This window comes from Nicrophorus vespilloides, unplaced genomic scaffold, assembly GCF_001412225.1.
Source record: "Nicrophorus vespilloides isolate i.1.1-1 unplaced genomic scaffold, Nicve_v1.0, whole genome shotgun sequence".
Taxonomy (NCBI): domain Eukaryota; kingdom Metazoa; phylum Arthropoda; class Insecta; order Coleoptera; family Silphidae; genus Nicrophorus; species Nicrophorus vespilloides.
Window position 1 is genome coordinate 1 of NW_017099915.1, and position 22711 is coordinate 22711.

The 22711-nt window shown below is 31.5% G+C and overlaps 3 protein-coding genes across 5 annotated transcripts; 1 reads left to right on the forward strand and 2 right to left on the reverse strand.

Moving 5' to 3' along the window:
- Positions 1–6209: 6209 nt before the first annotated feature.
- LOC108566044 (trypsin-1-like) lies at positions 6210–8832 on the reverse strand. Its single transcript, XM_017925740.1, has 5 exons — positions 8769–8832; positions 8523–8700; positions 6643–6947; positions 6429–6580; positions 6210–6368 (listed from the first exon to the last, which is right to left on the reverse strand). The coding sequence occupies exons 1-5, from the start codon at positions 8830–8832 to the stop codon at positions 6210–6212; spliced, it is 858 nt and encodes a 285-aa protein (XP_017781229.1).
- Positions 8833–17350: 8518 nt separating this feature from the next.
- Positions 17351–18417, reverse strand: LOC108566060 (protein PRY2-like). 2 transcript variants are annotated; one of them, XM_017925762.1, is made up of 4 exons: positions 18254–18417; positions 17999–18094; positions 17694–17942; positions 17351–17633 (listed from the first exon to the last, which is right to left on the reverse strand). In XM_017925762.1, exons 1-4 carry the CDS (start codon positions 18330–18332, stop codon positions 17353–17355), a joined length of 705 nt encoding a protein of 234 aa, XP_017781251.1. In that variant the 5' UTR covers positions 18333–18417; the 3' UTR covers positions 17351–17352. The 2 variants fall into 2 exon arrangements, with proteins under 2 accessions (XP_017781251.1, XP_017781250.1); XM_017925761.1 differs by having other exon boundaries at positions 17351–17579; positions 17999–18417.
- Positions 18418–20188: 1771 nt separating this feature from the next.
- LOC108566058 (actin-related protein 2) lies at positions 20189–22418 on the forward strand. Of its 2 annotated transcripts, XM_017925756.1 has the most exons (7): positions 20189–20354; positions 20420–20530; positions 20731–20745; positions 21036–21194; positions 21253–21381; positions 21435–21848; positions 21907–22418. In XM_017925756.1, exons 1-7 carry the CDS (start codon positions 20307–20309, stop codon positions 22228–22230), a joined length of 1200 nt encoding a protein of 399 aa, XP_017781245.1. In that variant the 5' UTR covers positions 20189–20306; the 3' UTR covers positions 22231–22418. The 2 variants fall into 2 exon arrangements, with proteins under 2 accessions (XP_017781245.1, XP_017781247.1); XM_017925758.1 differs by lacking the exon at positions 20731–20745 and having other exon boundaries at positions 20190–20354; positions 21907–22417.
- The last annotated feature ends 293 nt before the right edge of the window (positions 22419–22711 follow it).

Below are 22711 nucleotides of genomic sequence, written 5' to 3' on the forward strand. Positions count from 1 at the left end.
TAAAATATAAAAAAATAATAAAAATAACTTACATCTGAAACTGCTACGGAAAACTGTGGTTAAATTTTGATATGCTTTGTTTAGGTTTTAATTCAGAATTACTCGTTTCGATATTACAGTAAAATAAAAATAATAATTATGTATTAAAATATATTTATTTTTCAAGTAAAAAACATATAAGTTGAATAAATGTAAAATACAAAATGTACAATAATACAGCTATGATTAAATTAATAATAATTATTACATATATATATATATTATACATTGAAAAAAAAAATATAAAAAATAAAGATTAATTTATATTGACAATTGGCAATTTTTCTTCGGAAATCACATCATATAAATAATCACAGAATTGCTCCAGTGCTTCATAGTTGATAGTAAATTTCCAATGTCCTTTAACATATCAAGGGCTCTTTTTTCATAATGTGTTATATTATCAAAATATGATTTAATATTTTCACTATTATCACAAAATACAATAATATCATTGATGGCCTCCGAAGTTGGAATAATAGTCGAAGTTATAACATTATTTACTAACAAACTCCACCTGATATATATTGTAGAATGCTTATTTAAAACATTGTTCTGTTCAATAGTTTCATTCAGCATATGAAGAAACGTCTTATGGTTTAACAAGATTTCGTTTACTTTCATCTTTAAGATTTTCCAAAACTCGCTTTCTATCTGCAAATACTCTTCTCGCCATTTCTGTATATGATTCTCGGTAATTAATTCAATCTGTTGATCATTTCTATTCATGTTATGAAAGTGATAGTTCAGATCTTCTTGCCTTTTATTTTCAATATGTTTTAGGGACTTTGTATCTTCTTTCAGAATTTCAAGAAAATTCTTTATTTTCAGCGTCAAGTTTTCCATCATAATAATTTTCATTGGTTGCTTCTGTTATTGTTCAAGAAATAGTGTTTTTTTATTTTTTATATATGATCATGCCACACTCACATTGCTTTATTTTGTAATTGTATAGTTTTAGCTGTTTCGATTGATTGACTTACCGCGGTATAGTGATATTGAAAATTTTAGCTATATAGACGTTTTTTCAATTTAAAAAATAAATACAATTTAGAAATAGAGATAAAAGCAACAAGTAAATATTAAATTATGACGATATTTAGTGAATATGATTTGAAATGAAAATACTAAAAAATACTTATAAAATATTCTGAACTCATCTATTTAAAATATTTCTTTAATAAACTTTTATTGAATAACAACATACACATATGAAAAATAATTTAATTAACATAACATAAGTTATTGCATAGAAACGTTTTGTTATAATTCTATATATTTAAAATTTGATTAGATTAAAAACTGAAAGGACATAATGATCATATTTTTTTTTATTATTCATTTTGAAATATTCATGTACAATTAAGACATATAAATGAGTAAATATAAAACGTCGATGTTCTGGTTATTAATCTACATTTTTTATTGAGTTTTAATTTTAATACATATATCCCAGTCTAATCTTTACAAAAGGTCTTAACTGTTGAAAGGAAAAACTCCAATAATTTTCAATATATTCAAAGCGCCACAAAGAATTTCAGTACAATCTTGTTTAAAACAGCTGAAGGTTAATCAATTTTTGTAAAAAAAAGTAACACGATAAATATTTTCTTCATACAAACACTAACAATAATTGAATACAGTATAGTTTTCGAAATAATATTCTTTCCTCAAATTCTTGTTCTTTCAATTTAAAATAAATAAAATAGCGGTGATAATTTACTACAGAAAAAAATATTTTATTCTACTTATTTTTATTTATCAGATGTTCAAAATAGTTTCTGCAAATTTGCAACAAGTTGAAATACCTATTCACTTAAATTAAAAATATGGCCTCAAGTTGTACCAGTACAAAGGAATATTATAAAAATATTTATGTCGTGTAATTTTATTCATAATCTGTTCATCAATTTGAACGATGAGTAAATTTAAGATCGCGGTGGATAGTTACCATTATGATGATTTGATTTTTAATTTGTTGGTTAGCTGTCATCTTGTAGGTTAACTTCAGTAGTATATCAGATGTTAATCAGCTGCTATCCTTAATACTGTCATTGTCCATCGCCTTGGCTAAAGGTCCATATGCTGAACCTCATTCATTTCACGGTTCATCAGTGATGAACCGAGAGGGCTCACAAAGGGCCTGGCTTGATCAGGATTTGAACCTGTGCCCACTAGCACGTGGGTAGGGCGACTTAACCATTCGGCTATTAGTCGCTCTAAACATTATATGTTTGACATTAAATTTTATTGAGTTATAAAATTTACTTATATTTACTTTGACTGTATATTTTTATATACAGTGGAACCTAGCTTAACTAGTAAATCTCATAACGAGCATTTCGTGTTTCGAGTGACGAGAAGAAGAGAATTGTCAGATTGTACACCTGCAAAACAAACATTTATTGTGTTCAGCCATTATTATAGTTATATTATCTGCGATTTTTTTTGTATAATTTAATAACACTTGCATTTAATAACAATAAAGCCGAAAGAATAAAAATAACCATAGATATAAAAAGCAATATCAATAAAAAGTGAGACCAAGCTATACTTTTTTTCCCGACATTATGGTATTTTACATTAGTTTATACTGGAAAATTATTTCACTATACGAGTATTTCATTATACTAGTAAAAATCCGAAAATTCTGAAACGGATTATGCGTTAATCGTTATGGTTTTAGTAAAATTAAAAAATAGGAATATGTACCAATAATATTCTACTACTTATAAATACTACTGTATTTATCACACATTTTCGTTACGTCCATAAAATATTTTAACAATAAAATGTTTATATAACTTGTTACTTGTTATATTGATTTCTCAAATATTCAATACCATACTAAGAACGGTAAAATTTTATGCACAATGGAAAGTGCGTAAATATTTATTTAATATCTCAAAATTGGGAGCGAAATCTTGAGAAATTGGCTATTGTTTATAATGCCTATTTACGAGAAAAAGTATAAAACTATGGAAAAAAAAACCGACAAAATATTAGCAAAGTCAAAAGTATGTGAAATTATATAAAATAATAGGAACTATGACACTTACTCTGAAACGTATATACAAAAAGTTATTCACTATAAAGGTAAACAGATTTAATATTAAAATTGAATATGCCGGTACCCGGAAAGTTCCGAGATTTTACGCACTTTCAATCCCGATTGAAAAAGTTCTGTGTTTAGTCATAGCATTTAATGATTTTTTTAAATAAATTGCACAAAAATGTACACATATATTAAAATATAATGGAACTCGTAACGCAAAACAATGTTTCCCATATAAATTAATGTAAGATAAGATAATATATTTATAAGGAGAATGAAATCATCTTCATATTTTCTTCTATCGTGAAATGAACCAACCTGGAATGCGAATTTGATTTGCAGAAAACAAAATTCTTTTATATCAGAAAACTGTCTAGTTACACTTCAAAATTTGGTGAAAATGCGACACAACATTACTAGATAATTTTTTAGCGCGCAAAATCACTACCTTATATTAATGTACTTCTCAATGTACGATACAATAGTTTTTCATACTTTCAGAATTTCTTCTATTGCATCTCCTACTCCTTTAACAAACTCTCTTCAACAACTTTTTGCTATGAAACACAATGCAACTCCAAAAGCTCTTCGGTGGTCAGCTCTTGGCTGTTCTCATCCACAAGCTCAATGATACCATTGTTATCTACATCCCCATGATTAATGATAAAAGACACAATCTCGTTCATTGCAGGCTCCACGGGTACTGTCTCAGACCTCTCAAAGACACATTCGATCATCCTGATGTAGGCAACAAGGTGGAAGTGATATTTACAAAACTCTCTTACTGACAGATTGGTCCCTTCAGTCATCTCAAAGGAACGTTCGAGGAGTGCTTATTCCACTGTATATAAGTTTTACAAAAACCAGGAGAACATGAATATTTTGTCAAATCACGACTTCGCACTTCTCTTATTATATCTCTAATTAATTATGTAGTAATAATCATTTATTATAGTGTACATATTTTAGTGATTATAGAATTGGATTGTCACGAAAGTCAATTCAGTGTTCACAAATAGATATGGGTTATGTTTATTTTTAATTACTTCTGTCAATGTTATGATTTTTACCTTTTGACATTTGATAGATGTCATTTTTAGCTTATGCGAGTAATTTTGAGATGTTAGTTATATGGTGTGCAAAAAAACTAACAATTTAACATATTTATTTCCGTAAAGGCAAGTAAGCCATATGTGAAGTTTTTAGTGTTTATTTCTAAACAAACTGCAAGTGTCAGAATTGGTTTTGGGTATTTTCACTCAAATATGACAAACGTCGACCTGCTAAAGTTGACCAAATCAAAGTCATTAACTGTGTGTGTCTTTCTCTAATTGTATAATTGAATTGATAACAATTTAAAAGAAAATGAAAATGCTAATGTGAATTTACCATTAATTAATCTCAATTTTATTTAGTTATTGCTAACGACCATAGCGGACGATGCCATAAAAAAATATAAACAAATCTCACTTTTACAACATATTCAATGTAGGTATTATTTCTCTTGCATTGCGAAATATTCAAAGAGATTTACTTTCAAAGATTGCCGAATAAAGCTATCGCAATTTCGATGCGGCGCTTCTCTTTGCAACTCTCCTCCAGATCGTATGCAAATTTCCTTTTTACATGTATATAAATCGAGAGTAAAATGCCGCGTTTTCCATTGGATAAATAAAGACATCGATCTCTTGACCACGGATAACTACGAAGAACTCGTCAGTTTCTGTTTGTGTGGATGTGTGTTGCCGTGTTCTGTAAATTGTTCGCTTGTCAGGACGACAGCAATTGACGAGGCGTTGAAATAATGCATGGAAATGGAATATAATTGCTTTTAAATTGCAATTAATCACCATGTACGGTCGCGCCGAGACCGTAAAAATTCTAATACATCTTCGTCTTGAATATTCATGCATCGGCAATGACGAAGCTATTGGAACAAATATTACTTAAATCTTGACACGTATTACTTACATCACACGTAATAAATTCACTGAGAAATTGGTCAATCTGATCCAATGTAATTGTATAAAAAATACGGCATTAACTGAATTAACTAAAATTATATTCATTTAACCATAATAGTTATTCTAACAGTGTATACTATTAATACTGTATAATACGCAAATTATTCTTCTTCCTCTATCCAATATTTCCATTTAACTTTTGAGATTATATACACATAAATCCATTGTTGGAAAAACACTTTTTATATTTCAATATATTTATTATTTATAATTTACATTGTTTGTTTATACTTCCTTAGTGCTTCGCCGCTTCTCCTGGTTGGTATAACGAGTCAGACTTGTTTGTGTTTATCTTAATTCGTTCTGCAATGGTCGTACATTTCGTTTTTGAAGCTGATTGGATTTCTTTTTAATTTTCCCTAGTAATTGGTTATATTCTTGAACCCTTCTCACCAATATGCTGTTTTAGAGCAATGCTCCGCAACCTATTTTCACCTACGGCACACCAAAATTTTCCTAAAATTCCGATTCAATGAACACAAAAGTTTTATATTTGGCTCAATATTTGACAACGTAACCCGAAGCATGACAAATGTTGATAAACTTTGCTCACATGAATATGTGGTCGAAAATGGAAGTACTTTATGATGACTGATTAACTGAAATCTAAAAAACATCTAATAGAACTTCGGCGAAGTGAAGTTGACGTCCCGTCATGACTTAATTCTATAAAGACAATACTGTCTCGCAATACCAACCGCAGGGACACATGAGGGGTGCAGCTGAGGAGCACGAAATAATACTAGAAACTGTAAAATATTTATAAATATATTGTAAAAAATAGAATTTTAACAAATCTTGTAATATTTTATTATTTTTACAAAAAATGTTAAAAACAAATGAAATTTAGTAAATTAATTACTATTGGATAAAATAGGATTTGTTCTGGGAAGTGTAGATTTAATATTTTGTATATACATTTAGAATACCGAAATAAACGGCATATTTATTGTGAATATAGCTCTCATAAATAATACTTAAATATTTTATAATTATTTGGCTTCATAGAAGCATTAAATAGATGAATATAAGTTAAAATCTTTGGTTTTGTTTTTTGGTTTAACAGTTTCCTTCCTATGCGTATAGCAATTTTAATTCCCGAGTTGCGATTGTATCCACGGTATGAAATCAGAGACCCTGGTGTAGATACCTGGCAGATACGGTCTGGCGCAGCCGATTCCTGTGGACACCACTCCAATAACCATCGTCTGACTGCTCTGGTCGACCATCAACGGACCGCCGCTGTCTGCCTATAAACCGCAAAATGCCTGTAATCTAATATCTAACAACGCTATCCCATCTCCTTTTACCCAGCAAGAGTCGACACCACCCTGCTCATGCCCGGCGCACATTTGCGTCTCTTGGATCTTGGTCTTTTTGCCCTGCGATTTGTACCACTGTCTACATCTCTCGTTCTCCAGCACATTTACTTTAGCCTTTTGTAAAATGTTGGCTCGTCCACCTGATGAAGTTTAAAGTTATTTTATTAAATGATTGCATTCACTTCACGTTTATTGCACTCACCTTTTGAACTATTTTCGTTGGTCCATCCCCAACCGGCAACCGTGGCCAAGATGTTTTCGTACTTTCTGTAAGCAAGATCATCGCTGCCCAATGGAAGGCAAGCTGGCAACACCTTAGATGTCCAGCTGATCGGCTGATCCAATTTCAGTATGGCTATGTCACTCTTGACTTTATTGCATTTATATTCGGGGTGGGCCGTGATCGTGCTCACCGTCATCTCGTATGCATCCGACTCTTTCCTCAAATCGTACTGTCCCAAAGATACCTTTATGCTTGCCGGCTTCAAAATGTCATTTCCAACTCCGCTGCAAATATAATTATAACTTTCGATAACTAACGATATTTAATAAATCAAGTTCAATTACTGTTAAACAATATTATAAACAAAAACAAGAATTCTAAACATAACACATACTTATGTTTAGAACTTTCTTCACAGTCTTGACTGAAAAACTGCATGGTCTATGAGCAATTAGAAGAGAGATCTTCAAACAGATATAGTTACAGCTAATTGTGTTCTAATTTACGCGTAACAACTCTCTTGTAAAAATAGTGCGGCGTAAATTCAGGAACGCCTGTATATAAAATATGTTTGCTACATTTTACTCAAATTTACTAATTGAGTTCACTATATCAATATAACAATAATATACCCTGAATATAACCGACGCCACTAATAATCGTTCGAATTTAACCATATCAAACTAAAAAAAATCCTAACTTGAAAAAAAAAAAGATTTTTAATTCAAAACATAAAATTCAATAAATAAACTATAATAGAGCACTTATACCAATTCATATTCGCTTTATTATAATGAAAAAAGAATGGAATTTAATAAATTAATTGAAATTATATAAAATATGATTTGATTCTAAGGTTTACATTTAATCTTGCTTATGTTCATTTAGTATACCGAAACGAACGTTTTATAATAAAAATAAAATATATTTTTCTCTTCTTAAATCTACCATTCAAAACTAAACTGCATATTATTATCAGTATTATGAAAAAATATCGTAAGCATAATAAATCTCAATGAACTGACTTTCCTTGTGTTTCAAGTAGAAAGTTCCAAAATAAGATTATTTACGATACATTCTGTGTTTAATATCGAACATACACCAAAATAACTTTTGTTATTATTTGTTCATTTTCAGTTAATTTAAAATAGATCACTTATATAAAAAGTCCTTAAAAGAATAAACATAAACATTTTATGCTCTAATTATATTTTCATGGAATTTTTAATTCTATTATTCTTCTTATATTGTATCTATTTTCTAAAAAATCGTTTTACTATTAGTTTTCACATTATTCTATTTCTTCAAGTTCAGTTCTATATTCTATGAAATTTGTTCTTTCAGCTTAAAGTCTACTTATCTGCATCAGATCTAGAAAAAAAAACTCGTCTTCGTTATGGAAAATAACGTATCTGGAAGATAATAAAATTTTTGACAGAATAAATATTACATGACACACTGTCATATAATAGTGTATTGTTGATATTAGGCTTTATAACTTATTATACTGGCATAAACACCAATTTCAACATCAAAATGTTTATTTCTACAAAACTTGACATATCTCATTCTAAAATAGATATTGTAATATTCATAATTTTAGCTCTAATCATTTTGTAATAAATCTATAAAATACAAAACTATTCGTTTGCTTGTCACTAATTATATCATATATTTTGAATAGAATCAAATAGATGAAATAATATGTTCAAATATATATTAAGTCAGATATTGGACTAGTAAACAAGCATATGAAATTATTTATATTAATAACATTCACTAAATTTGCTTCAATATTAAGTTCAACTTGTGCCGAGATGAGTAGCAATCACTGTTGTGCAAAAGAGAGTGAGAATTACCTGCAGATGCAATGAGCAGCGGTCAGAACATGTCTATTGGTAATTAGTGAACCTCCGCAGAAGTGACCTCCCCTCCTAGTGATCGAAACCAACCAAGGGAATTCCCCGGGAAGGGCATCGCCGCCACCTACGATTTTCGGCTGCTTCCTCGAAGCCCTCCCGCACTCGATGTCGGCGACTTAAAGATTGATTCACCAAAAATGAACTTCGATCGTTTCGAAACGCAACCAAGTTTCAGGTACTTACAGTTATTGAATGCATTTGCCGTTACCACGGCAACCAACAGGAAGACAACTGCTCGATGGATCATTATGTGTGAGTGTGCTCTTGTTATTGTTGCTGTTGATGCAGGTAATTTTTGGAATGATGACTGTGATGCGAGTGCATTTGGTTTTTATACAGCTGAGTGTAGTCGAAGTGGGAAGTGTTTTTCAAGGGTAGATAAGTCCTGTGGCGGTTGGCGGCGGTGTCGACTCCTCATCCATCCATTTGTATTCAAACTCTGATTGTCGGAGATGACCTTGGCCGTAGGCTGCGGCTAAGGTCTCCTCGGCTTGATGGATTTCCATTTCGTTTTCCTCGGCTTTTGGATGAACAACGCCTGTCCTGGTCCGTCCTTTGATGACAATGGATAGATTACATTTGAACTTGATGCCACAGGCATTCAATGCGATGCATTTCTCTTATGCATGGATGTGTGTGTGTTTGTGTATGCATGAATTAATGAACTTGAACATGGACACATGGACGTTCAGTTTTTTGTATGGGTGTGTATGTGTGTTTAGGAAACGATGGTGATTTGCATTCGTTCCATTGGCCAACAGTTTGTTGAACTTTTCTATTACCGAATCCTAACCCATGGTCATCGTGCAGCAGTTGCAACCGATGTTTGGCCGACACATTAACACACTATACGTGACCAAAACATTTCCCTTCCTCCATGTCCTATAACGACAATAACCTTCCGATTACGAAAGTCGAACTATTTAATACCTATTGCCAAAGTCGAAGCTCAAGATTCAGAACCAACATCCCGACAAAATCACAAACACGACCTTTGATGACAAACGAAAAACCCTATCAGGAATAGAATCTACACTAAATGTGTGTGTGTGAGTTCATTTTTTTTGTATCGTCATTAATTCATTGGAAGGATTTTTGCAATGTCGCATCTACATACTACATACATATAATTTCGCCTTCTCAAAGCAAGGCCGCGATAGTAATGAATTCTGGTATTGTTATCGGAACACAATTAATATATGAATTCATTATTATGTAATTGTATTAATTTTCTCGCTCGCGATTCACCTTTTTTTAATATAAAGCTGCTGCCGTCGATACATTATTTATCTGGTTCTAAATTTTAATTTATTAATATTTATTTCTCTTTTCGGGTATCGTCGCGGCAATGACTCCAATTTATATGTGGGTTAAATCTTCATTGATTTAGTAATTGTAAAAAAATATGTTAGGCGCAAAGATTAATAATTATGATATATATACGTAAAACCATTTACATTAAATTAGAAATAACATTTATATTTACTATACTAATTGTATGAATGTTTATTTATTACCGGGAAACCGGAACTTTAAAATTAATTTTCCGAGAATAATTTAAAAATTTCAATTAAAGGGTAAAATTGTATTTTTTTAAGTTAATCAAAGAGTGAATTAAAATTTCCTTTGGTCACAGTATTTCAGTCTAAAAATAATATTTATAGATTAGAAAAAGAAAGAAAATACAATAATTACAATTGCATTTCTGTTTTCATGACGCTATTTGAAGATCTAAAACTTTTTAATCTAAAACATAAATTGTAATAATTGTGAACGTTGAATTTAGAATGAACAATTTGATCTGAAGAGTCCTTTAGAACAGTGATTTTAATAGTCCACAAAGTAATTTTTACTTTAAATTATGAAACTCTTACAAATAATGCAATAAACATGGAATAACTATTTAACTTTTTGGTTGTTAAACTATGACATTTTGAAAAATGTAAGTTTCGAAGAAAAATGTATACAATTTTTCAGTCTTTTCAAAAAACATTTCATTGTCAAAATTATAGAACACGTCTTTAGTCCATCAAGCACAACTGATCCTGCTGAATGGATAACTGAACAAATAACATATGGTTTGAAGAAAGAGGTAGAACGGCTGAATCAACAGTAAAAGCTTTATTGCGATGCAAACTTAATAATGAACTTGATTTTTCGATGATAGTTAACAGTAATTAACAATTATCACTGGTTATGCTGTTTTTTTTGTTAACCACCCCGGTATTTAGACTTTTCAATCATAAGTACTTCACGTAGAAAGAGTTACTTTTAGTTTTGACTAAAATCTCAATATTGCATCGGAATGAGAAATAATATTATGGTGAGTCTAATAAATATATCATGAAATAATAATTAATGTAAAATAATTGTAAATAGTATTATTCTAGTAGTTGTTGTAGTCATCTTAACTCTATACATAAATTATATCAATTTACTCGGAGATTAGGAATTCTGCGTAGGACCAAAATTGGTCGGTCAAGATTTATGTCAGCGGAGTCGACTAGAAAGAGCAACGACGCGAGAGAAGTCCTCGAACATACTCAAGATGGTACTTGAAAAGCAGAGCCGCATTGCATTTTGCCAAGGTTCCGAATTGCAGAAAATAAATGATGCAAGTCGCGAGTGCGCTTCATTCAGCAAATAACTACCTCTTTGGGGCTAACCGAACTGCGAGCGCTCAATCCAAATTGCGAGAGTGCGACAGTGAGCGACAAGAGCACAAAACAACGAGGTATGCAACTCTGATGTACGTTAATGACCCGATTTTAATTGAACTATGCAAATTGGACTTTTTATAAATCCATTCAAAGTGGGTCTCCGTCTATTTCTCTGGGCCACGAACTGCGTAATTCACGATTCAATTCTTTCCTATTTAAAATCACCTTTGATTGTTTTCCTTTACTATACTCTTTTGAACTATTTGATGGACTTTTAGAGATGGTGGCATTCTCGTGAATGCTAATACTAATCGAAATAGCTTTAATTCCATTATAAATTACATCAAAAAGCATATACTAAATAACCTTTTTTCTTGCTGTTGTTGTTGTTAATTCTAAAGAATATTCAATGAGTGGATTCCTTTTGTTGTAGACGACCTCAATAAGTCTAATTTATAGATTCATATGAACTAAATGCAAATTCAATTGCATTGCTGATCATGCGCGTGATGATCAAAGTATATTAATTAACTCATAATTTCCTAGATTATTCATAGTTTTTTACAGCAATAGCTCATATAGTCTAGGAGCTAAATACAAAATAATAAAATGCAAAAAGTGACTTGATAAAGTGAAAAACTCGATTGTTTGTGTACTATTTTAAGTTCTATTTTTTTAGAATTTATTTTTCTCAATTAAAATTTAGTTTATTGGAAATTTTCATACCGGATTATAGTAAATCCAGACTAATTTAAACTGGACTAAACGATGTATTACTATATTATTAAAATCACTACTCAAAGTATTTGCTTGGTGAAAATGTAATACAATGTAGAATCTTACAGCATGAATAAAACGATGGTGATTGTTATGCCCTACGTTAGACGCTAAATCATAAAGGCTTTTCCTCTACGAAGAATTTAGTAGATTCTAGTGAGTTAAAATAAAATGAAAATAATTTAATTCCTTGGGCGGCCTGGTACCATTTAATACACGGAACGGATACTAACCAAGTTGGGGACCACTGCTCTAAAACACTCAGACTTGTTCAAATTTTTGGTTTTTAACGTCAGCTATAAAATCTTCAAACAGTAGTTCTTGAAATTTTATTATTTTATTGATAGATATCCCTAATTTCTAGATGATTATTCACAAATTGTAAAAAAAAGTAGAAAAAATCCGAAAAATTATGTGTCGATCTTGAATACGTAAAAATTTGCTAAGAGAATTTATCATTCATAAATTTATGGGTAACATCGGCAATAAAAAATGTACAATCAGGTGCACCTTCTATAGACAATTTTATAGATATAAATGTAGATATTGCCATGTTAATATTAATTACATGTTCTGTAAATGGCATTTGAATATTTTTAGTTAATAAGACTTTTTTGCATTTTTTTAATTGTCCTGTTATCCAAAATCAAAAAATTCCGTCCAAAATTAATGACGTAGTATCAATGAACTTCATTATTGGAGATAGACGAAATAATTTCCCATTCGTTCGATTGGAATTTGAATCCGAGTCAAAATAATAGACAAAATTATCAGTATTTCTTAGCAAAATTTATCGATAATTTCAGTAATCGGTTTACCAGTAATCAAACCCCTAGTAAAAATCGTTCAATTTACAATACATTCCTATTATCATCGTGTATCTTTTTTTTCTGTAACCATTATTTTCTCCAAATAATTATAACTAAAATTAATTATGAAATAAATAAATAATAATAAATAATTAAGAATGCCAGTCAAACAGGAAATTTACGATTCATGTGTATAAAATGAAAATGAAATAGTTCAAAATAAGTTATTTGACTTTAAATCTTGGGGTGGGGTATTATTATAATTTTCTAGAAAATGCCCAAGAAGAAAGAATTAATTATTTTGATAATCCATACCATCCAATGTTGACGAAGAAGTCTGATTTCGTAGTCTAGAAATTTGTTGGTTCTAGAAATTTAGAAATTTAGGCCTTTTAACACGTTAAGTAAAAATGGGACAACCCATGTGCCATGTGCATTACAGGTGAAATCAACAAAAATAAATGATATAGAGTGGAACCTCGCTTAACGAGCATAATCCGTTCCAAACTCTTACTCGTAATGCGAAACATTCGTTAAGTGAAACATTTTTTTTCCATTTTCCTTCATGTAAAATACGATACCAAGAAATATTATATTTATTCAAAGAAAATTATATATACATTGCTAAGGAGCATGAATCATCTTCAGGGAGAAGGACCGTTGCCCTTAACCCTGTATTCAGGGCGGATCATCTATAGGGGCATTAGATGAAGTGCACCACTTATATAGTTTCAAAAATATATTTATTGTAATTGTTATATTTGATCTATTTCCAACACGTTTTTGGTCTATGGCCCCCACCTGTTTATATTGTCATGAGCCGTTGCTGGTGGTACAGTGGTACCTCGATATACGAGTTTAATTCGTTCCGAAACCTTGCTCGAAAACTAGGGAGTTGTGTGCAGCGGTGTAGTGTGCGATTTCTCAAATTTTGCTCTCATCTCAAAGCAAAATATCGCTTGCTCGGCGGCTCGTATCTCAAAACACTTGTATATTAGGGCACTCGTATATTGAGGTACCACTGTATATACAATTTATTCAATGTTTAAAGTTAAAGTTTAAAACGTTCGGCTATATTTATTAATTCTATTTAATAAATAATAAGTTTATAATTAATAATCATAATTTATTGTCAAAATATTCTATATAAATAAAAAATAAATAAATAAATCCGCCAAAAGGGTTATTTTTCGGTTATTTTTTGTTTCAATAAATATATATTTTCATAATAGCCCTTCAAATGATAAAAAAATACTGTTGAAATTATATTTTATAATTATTAGGTTAACTTTAAGTATGTTTGAAATTTTCATAATAGTGTCCCTGACTAAAATAAACTAAAATTCATCTGAAGGACATACAAATTAATTATGCAATACATTAATATGTCTATATAATTGAAGATACATTTAACACATATATACTAAATATAATAAATTCCCGGTGTTTTCATCCTCGAGATGCTCTTTAACCCGAAGGTTATACTAATATATTTATAGCTCAAATACCTTAAAATTTAAAACATAGATAAACTAGTTTTTATACGATTTTCGTATTAATAACATATGAAGTTATTTCTTTGAAGAATTTTAATTAGTACAGTGGTTTCTAAACTTAAAAAAAAATACCGGTTTTTCAAAAATGTTCTGTAAACATTTCCAAAAAAGAAAATATAGTGCTACCGAGCTGGGTTTAATTAATTTTAGTGTTTAAGGAAGTCACTTCTTCAGGGTTTTGAATATACAGTAATACACCGATTATCCGGGTCTCAATTTAGAGTGGTTCGGGTTAACCATGTTCGTGGACGTCTTAATGTTTGCTATTTTATAATCTAAACAATAAGGGATTATTTTTTTTTAAATAAATAAAGAAAAAATAATTTTATACGGAAAACAATACAATAATACAGATTATCTTTTAATATGATTAAAAATTTATTTTTGTATATCAATACATATATATTAAGTTTTTCAAGCAAATGAAAGCGATGTTTGTATTTACCATGTTTTTCAATTATCAGTGCTTTAACGTTCCCAAATTACGACGGATAATCGACGTTTTACTGTATTTATGAAATCTTTTAAAGGTATAGCTTGAATTTCTTCTTTCCAGAAAACTTAATGATCTCAATTTTTGAAGAAATACGCTAAACGTCTTTGTTCAAATGTTCTATGGATTTTTGTAAATAAAGGTGACTGGAGTGTTACTAATCATTTTTTGTCTTCTCTATTCACAACATTAGAACGATTTCTGATTTGATAAATTGATTTATCGAAAGGCCGAAAACATACCATATTAATCGCATTACACAATATTTTCAAAAAATAATATAGTATGTTTTTATTAATCAATAAATAATTTTGAATGTAGATCAAAAATAATAATTTCAAGAAACATATTTTTATAATTACTATTATTGGGCAAGTTATATAAAATTATAATAATAAAGATAATAATTCACATGTAGGTAAAACAAATAATAAATGAATCAGGTAAATATTAGAGTATCCTAATTAAAAATTATCGCATTTGTAAACATTTACGTAATCCCATTCTCATTATTGTTATTAAACACATCACGTGCTCTTAGTTTGATATGTATTTGGCTAATAGTTAACAGTTTGGTTAAACATGAGATAATCTACTTGTGCAGCAAAATTTTTAAAATATGTTTAATTTAATTATAGAACAATAAAAGAAGGATGGGGTTATTTTCCAATTAAATCCAAAGCATTATATGTGTATAAGATTGATGGGGAAGTGCATTGAGAGAAAAAAAAGGTTGAAAACACTTGGTATATGAATAATGTTCAAAATCAATAATTGATAGATTAAAGTATTGTCTATGATTTCGTTAACGACTCTGCGATGAAATTGGGCTAAAAGCATATAATAGGAATAGATTTGAAGTTGCACACCAATCTACTAATGTGTAACGAACACTCGACAGCCGTTAAATTTTTGTCATCTTTCGCGTATGATGTTTTGGTGACCGTAGTGTCAGATTGACAAAATTAAGTAACAATATATCAAGCCAAATGTAACAGAATAATATTTTCAGCATGATATTGAGTAGTTCTGAAAGTTCGTGCCGATTTTTCAAAAAAATTAAAAATAAAAACTTGTATACATCGATATATACATTTTTATTTATGTATACACCTTTTACGCAACTTGAACATTACATCCTCCCAAAATTTATAAGATTTTTCGTTAATGGAATTTTGTAAAGACCCGAATAAATTGGAAAAGTGTCTGGTGAATACAACGGATTGAGTAACACAACATTTTCTGACTCCAACATTTTTTATAGTGTAGTCAAAGATATATAAGTGCTAATATTGTCATGATTCTTGTTAATTAAATTGTGCGAAACTCATATATCGTAAAGGTTTATATACCAAGCTTAAAAAAAAAATATATTTGATATTTTTAATATCTTTGATAAATCATGTGTCGTGTTGTAGTGGGATTATTCTCGACCAATGTCGAGTCAAGACTGAACTTTCTAAAGCAACTTCTCCGAAAGCAGAATAGTTCTTAATTATTCTTTTAATGGCATTTTTGGCTTTCCAGTAATAGAAAAGTATCAAAGTCTAAAATGCACTTTTTTCTTCCATCTTCAAATGATGTTTGTCAGTTTACAAAAGCGGTTTCCAAACTTTATGCTACTACGCCTCCCCGAAAAGGCGCGCGCCTCCCAGTTTGGAAACCACTGGTTTACAACAACTTTTATCTAAAGACGGTTGAAACGTCACCTTACAAAAAATATATAAGTTAATTGTTTTTAACAATTCTGATATAATTTGGTTTAGCTAAAATCGGCACGAACTTTCCAGTCATGATGAACATTTTTTGGCCGTTTTTTTACCCCCTATTTTCTACCCCCTTATGGTTTATCGGCCCCAAAATTTTTTTGAGGATCGCCAAAAATTTGATGAAAGATGAGACGGGATGTTTTTCTACTCATACCCATTCTTCGGGGAGGAATTTTTTAAGTGCAAAAGAGGATTGCAGACAAAAAAAATTAAGAAACACAAAAATTAACTAACTATGCACTCCGGCATACCTTCTATACTTTTATCATACATTTCCTCAATGTAAGATATGCAACCAGAGTCTCTTTTTAGTAATTAATAACAGAACTAACTTTAATCAACTATAAATAATGAAGTAAATGTTAATATACTTTTCTAAAGTCTTTAATTATAATTTAGATTGCCCCAACGACATTTAATCTCTATTTTGGAGCGTTCGAGCATCCGATCCCAATATATGAGTTCTATGATGTGCGCATGCCCATAAGAAAAATCCAGAATATTTTAAAATATTCTAACGTGCGTATACGCGCTATGTCGCAAACAATTCCCCGACCCTAGGAATTCACTAGAGTGGATATGAAAATACCCATATTATCAAAATAAATAATTGTAATTTATAAACATTAAAATAAACTATAATAAAAGAAAACAAAAATATAATATAAAAAATAAATAATAATTCTTTGTTTTTAGTCTTCTTCTAAACTAAATTGATTTGGATTGCATAACATTTAAAAAGACAAAATATCAATATTTTCTGTCTTCTTTTTTGCTTATTTTTGTATTTTTTTGTGGAGAACAACCTCCTTTGGGGATTAATTTTTTTATTGTGCGTTGAAATAAATGAGGAGGTTGATGGTGCAAAGGACGTTGAGAGTGCAGAAGACATTGAGGGTGTAGAAGACGTTGATGGAGCAGAAGATGTTGCTGGTGCAGAAGACGTTGAGAGTGCAGAAGACGTCGATGGAGCAGAAGATGTTGATGGAGCAGATGTTGTTGGTGCAGAAGACGTAGATGGAGCAGAAGATAACAACATTGGTGTTGGTGCAGAAGACGTTGAGAGTGCAGAGTGAATGGAGTTTAAGTGCTTAAGTAGTTCCTCTTCACATAAAACCGATGCTTGGCGGAATTCTTCCGCACTACTAATATTTTGCACGGCTACTGTTAATTTGTTTATTAACAATTGTTTAGCGTGCTCCAATCTTGATGTGTCCTCCACCTTCTTGCTGACACAATGAACTATAGTAGACGTTATGTCACCTCGGTCGCAGTCTTCGTCACTGTCATTGTCTGAAATAAAGGATAAAATAATTAATCATGATGGATTCTAATTGCAACATAATTACCCGAACAAATTTCCTCTGATTTTGGAACTGACTCTGGATGTTCCTTCCTATACCTCTGTACTAAATGTACATGTTTGCACATATTCCACTGAATACTATAATCAGTGCATGTACAGCAATATGCATGCATCCACATTTCACATTTGCTACAGTACATATTGCATGAGCATGACTTTTTATTTTCGTAAACAGTAAATATCTGATTTGATTTTTTATAGATCTCGTATCCACCTTTGTCCCCAATCAGTACAGTACCAAGGTCCAGTTTCTCACTGTCCTTATGACTACGTCTTAAATTACTAATTTTCGACGTAATCTTCCCCTTACACGCCATAATAATATTGTCAAACGATTTGTCTCTTACATATTTTAATATGGCGTGTATACAAACGTCCAGCCTTTTTTCCTTGTAAATATAAATATTTAATTGTTCTATGCATCCTTTCCAGATGCATATTAGTATTTGAGAGCATTGAGACGATAGCAATATGTCCAAGATTCCTTCTTTTTCATATAATAAGTTTGAGAATAAGTTTCAATTTTGTATGTACACTTTCCTAAATATGAAATTAATAAATATTCAAATGTTTTCGAACTTTACCAGTCTATATATACCCGCTTCTCTTGAGAAATTATTTTTTTAAATTTTTCCCCATGCATGGTCCACATGCCATGCCATGCAAAATAATAAATTATAGTTACTCATATAATATAATATGAATAGTTCAACAATACCTAAATTCAGGTGGATGCATTACTAGCACCCAGGCATTATAATATGAATCAGCCATGTCTGACATGAACACTTTTGGCTTTATCTTCAACCCACATTTGTCCTTAATGGACGAAAATAAAGCCAAAACTGTTCATCAGACTGATTTGATATCAAAAAAGCACATGGGAATCCTTCTCTTGCATCATTTAACACCAATAATGTGTGCAACTCAAACCCATACCAATTCGTTCCATGTGTTCCATCCAGACATATGCAGTCTGATCCTTACTTTTTCAACATTTCCTTTTGTGCTGCAATCATAATGATCAGCACAAAATCCTCTTCCTTTAAGAAAGAGAATTCTGTTCAAAGTTCATTTTGTCTTTTATAGAAAGGTCATTGCTTGTTAGTTCTTCTACCCACAAATCTACACTCTCTGCATCATTTGCATTTCGAATTACAGACTTATTTAAATGAAAGTCCCTTTTTATATTTCTTAAGTCCTGCTTTGTGAGAAGATGAATTTGCTCCAAGTTCGAATCTTTAAGGGTATCTCTACTGTCCTCTATTACAGTTTCAATCTGTCACTTTTTGGAATAGAAACATGACATAATTCATTTGTGTGTCCTATGTGGGTACTTGTATATTTAACATTGTAAATACTATTTTTATGGTATTATGGTAGAATTATGGATGCAGGACAAAATGCTTATGTCTTTTCCTGTTTGATATGTTCCTGACCTATGGCACTGATATCTTGTCTGGGTATAGGTAGTAGATTTGAATGTACTATTATCGTGGGGAAAGGATAATGTGTTTTCTTCTTCTATCTGTTTCTTCCAGCTATTAAATTCTTCAATTGTCAATTGTCATGATGTTCAATATTGATATCTATATTGTGAACCAATGTAAAACGTTGAATTAATGCTGGTTTGACATCAATAACTTCGCATAAAGGACATTTCAGTCCTGAGGTATGAACCTTGTGATGTTTGTTGAAAATAATTTTGTTGTTAAAACTTTCTGAACAAATTTCACAATTATACTTCATCTTATTTGGAGCAATTTCATTTAACTGATCTGTAATATAAATTAAATAATTTGCAATAATGAAAACAATTTAAAAGTTTACCATGTAAAATCACAACATCACAACAATTGAATGGTTTGCATATGTTTTTGCACAAACAGAACAAAAGAAGCCTGGAGTAGACATTTTAAAGTTTTAAGGAACACTGTACCACAGATCACAAACGTTTCTGAAACAATGGCGTCAAAAATAGTCATCGCTATTCTCTAAAGTAAAGAAATCGTCGATCTCTAAAGGAAACAAATCGTCGAGCTCAAAAGTAAACAAAACTATACACCGCGCATGGACGGTGTTGACTCACCTTTTAATACGTTTTACAAATTCATGTCGCATTAGACAGATGTCGCTGCCAACAGATCCAATTTGACCACTCTGTGTTGTCAAATATACAATCTGTCATCTTGAGGTGTGGTAGTCGTTCGGTTGGATTATGATTCACTGATTTATTTGATTACCGTAGTTTTGTATGGTTTTTTGGGTAGTTTTTAATTTTAAATGTGAAAATGGATAGTCAAGGCAGAAAAGTGATCGTTTGTGATAATGGTACCGGGGTAAGAACATCGGTCGATTAGGATCTGCCCCCACAGCCACATAACCTGCAATGTTTTTGTTTTAGTTCGTTAAATGCGGCTATGCCGGTAGCAATTTCCCAGCTCACATCTTCCCCTCGATGGTCGGAAGGCCCATCATCCGCGCCGTCAACAAAATTGGTGACATCGAAGTCAAAGTAAGTAGCGAAAGAGAAATCGGCAACATAAAAAAAAACAATTGGCAGTGATGATTTCATAGACCTACTTGTCAAATTGTGTGTTATCAGAAACCAACACTGATAAAATGATTCATAATTGTTTCCTCTCCATATATATTATATATATACTACATTCACATTGCATTCATTAATAGAATTATTTTTATTTACTTTTCTAGGGGTTACACGTTGATGTAAGACTTATTTACATTTTGTTTTGATAGTTGTTCCTGCTTCTATAACAGCTTGTTTATTTTATTACTTTCAAGTAACACTGATATTGTGTGTTTTATTGATATATTTTTTTTTATTATTAAACACCTATTAAAACTGAATGTTTATGCACGCTCACACAGGGAGTGGCAAGTACGCTTCCTGTAAGTAAATATGTAGAAAGAAATTTTGAACTAATTTTTATAGTACTATCTATATTTGTTTGGTTTTACTATTCACTTAAATAAGTTTTTTTTTGTAATGTGTTTAGGATTTGATGGTTGGAGATGAGGCATCAGCACTTAGGTCACTTCTGGAAGTCAACTACCCCATGGAGAATGGTGTCGTCCGGAATTGGGATGATATGTGTCATGTTTGGGATTACACATTTGGACCTAAAAAGATGGACTTGGATCCAAAGGAAACTAAGGTGACAGGATAACTGTGTGTGTCTATTGAATATCTAAAAAAAATGATGATTATCTCAGATATTGCTGACGGAACCTCCGATGAACCCGATCAAGAATCGGGAGAAAATGATTGAGGTCATGTTCGAGAAGTACGGATTCGCTGGTAGTTACATTGCTATTCAAGCCGTATTAACGTTATATGCTCAGGTAATATTGGAGAAATTGAAAATTTCTTTGATGATCTTTAATATTTTGCATAGGGATTATTGTCCGGAGTTGTGGTTGATTCTGGAGACGGAGTAACGCACATATGTCCCGTGTATGAGGAGTTCGCACTGCCCCATCTGACCAGACGTCTAGACATCGCCGGTAGAGACATAACCAGATACCTCATTAAGTTGCTATTGCTCAGGGGCTATGCTTTCAACCACTCCGCTGATTTCGAGACGGTGCGAATGATGAAAGAGAAGTTGTGTTACATCGGATACGACATCGAGACTGAACAACGGTTAGCCTTAGAAACTACCGTTCTCGTTGAACCCTACACATTACCCGATGGCAGAGTCATAAAGGTAGGCGGAGAAAGATTTGAAGCACCCGAAGCCCTGTTTCAGCCGCATTTGATAAACGTCGAAGGACAGGGCATTGCAGAGCTGGTGTTCTCAACAATACAGGTAGGCATTCAAAGTAACCCAAGAGTGTTGTCATGAATATTTAATAATTGTGTTCCAGGCGGCCGACATTGATATGCGTTCCGAATTGTACAAGCACATCGTCTTGTCCGGAGGCTCCACCATGTACCCAGGACTGCCATCACGGTTGGAGAGAGAGATCAAACAACTGTACCTGGAACGGGTGCTCAAAAATGACATCGACAAACTGACAAAGTTCAAGATCCGCATTGAGGATCCGCCCAGGCGCAAAGACATGGTGTTCATCGGAGGAGCGGTTTTGGCCGAAGTGATGAAGGACCGCGACACCTTCTGGATGTCCAAGCAAGAGTACGAAGAGCAGGGACTTCATGTACTCAAAAAATTAGGCACAAGGGCTGGCTAGACCAAAGGCGCATAATAATAAAACGTATTAATCAATAAAACAATTTAGTGACCTCTGGAAATGAGCATGCATGAAAAGCGATTGGTCAAAAATTGAAATGAAATATATGCCACATTTGAAGATGAATACCATCAATTATTAAAACATTATAACTATAATTATTAATATTATTATTTCAATTACTTCATTCTATAAGTGTAAGATATTTAATTTTATTTTGTGAATTAAGATTTTTATATTGTACTATAATAATTTTTAAAATATGTATTTTTTCGTGCTGAACGTATTCGGAACGGACATTCCAATATCACTTGGCATTTTCAGCAGATTTTTGAACATGGAGCAAACGTACAACAATTTGTGGAATAATAATAAACTGGAAATAAATCCATTTTTTATTTTCTTTTTATATATATTAGCTTTTGTAAATACCAGTTTTTTTAGGTAGCTTGTAATTTGGATGGCTTCTAATGCCATTAAT

Excerpts from the sequence above, each read along its gene's own strand:
- LOC108566058 (XM_017925756.1), top strand. The coding sequence starts at position 20,307 with ATGGATAGTCAAGGCAGAAAAGTGATCGTTTGTGATAATGGTACCGGG. Across the intron at positions 20,355-20,419 it reads TTTGTGATAATGGTACCGGG|TTCGTTAAATGCGGCTATGC; the intron begins GTAAGAACATCG and ends TTTTTGTTTTAG. Across the intron at positions 21,382-21,434 it reads TATTAACGTTATATGCTCAG|GGATTATTGTCCGGAGTTGT; the intron begins GTAATATTGGAG and ends TATTTTGCATAG.
- LOC108566060 (XM_017925761.1), bottom strand. The coding sequence starts at position 18,332 with ATGGCGTGTAAGGGGAAGATTACGTCGAAAATTAGTAATTTAAGACGT. Across the intron at positions 17,943-17,998 it reads ATCAGAGGAAATTTGTTCGG|ACAATGACAGTGACGAAGAC; the intron begins GTAATTATGTTG and ends CCTTTATTTCAG. Across the intron at positions 17,580-17,693 it reads CTCAACGTCTTCTGCACCAA|CAACATCTTCTGCTCCATCA; the intron begins CACCAATGTTGT and ends CTTCTGCACCAG.
- LOC108566044 (XM_017925740.1), bottom strand. The coding sequence starts at position 8,832 with ATGATCCATCGAGCAGTTGTCTTCCTGTTGGTTGCCGTGGTAACGGCA. Across the intron at positions 8,701-8,768 it reads GGCAAATGCATTCAATAACT|TCGCCGACATCGAGTGCGGG; the intron begins GTAAGTACCTGA and ends TCAATCTTTAAG. Across the intron at positions 6,948-8,522 it reads GCTGCTCATTGCATCTGCAG|CGGAGTTGGAAATGACATTT; the intron begins GTAATTCTCACT and ends TTATATTTGCAG.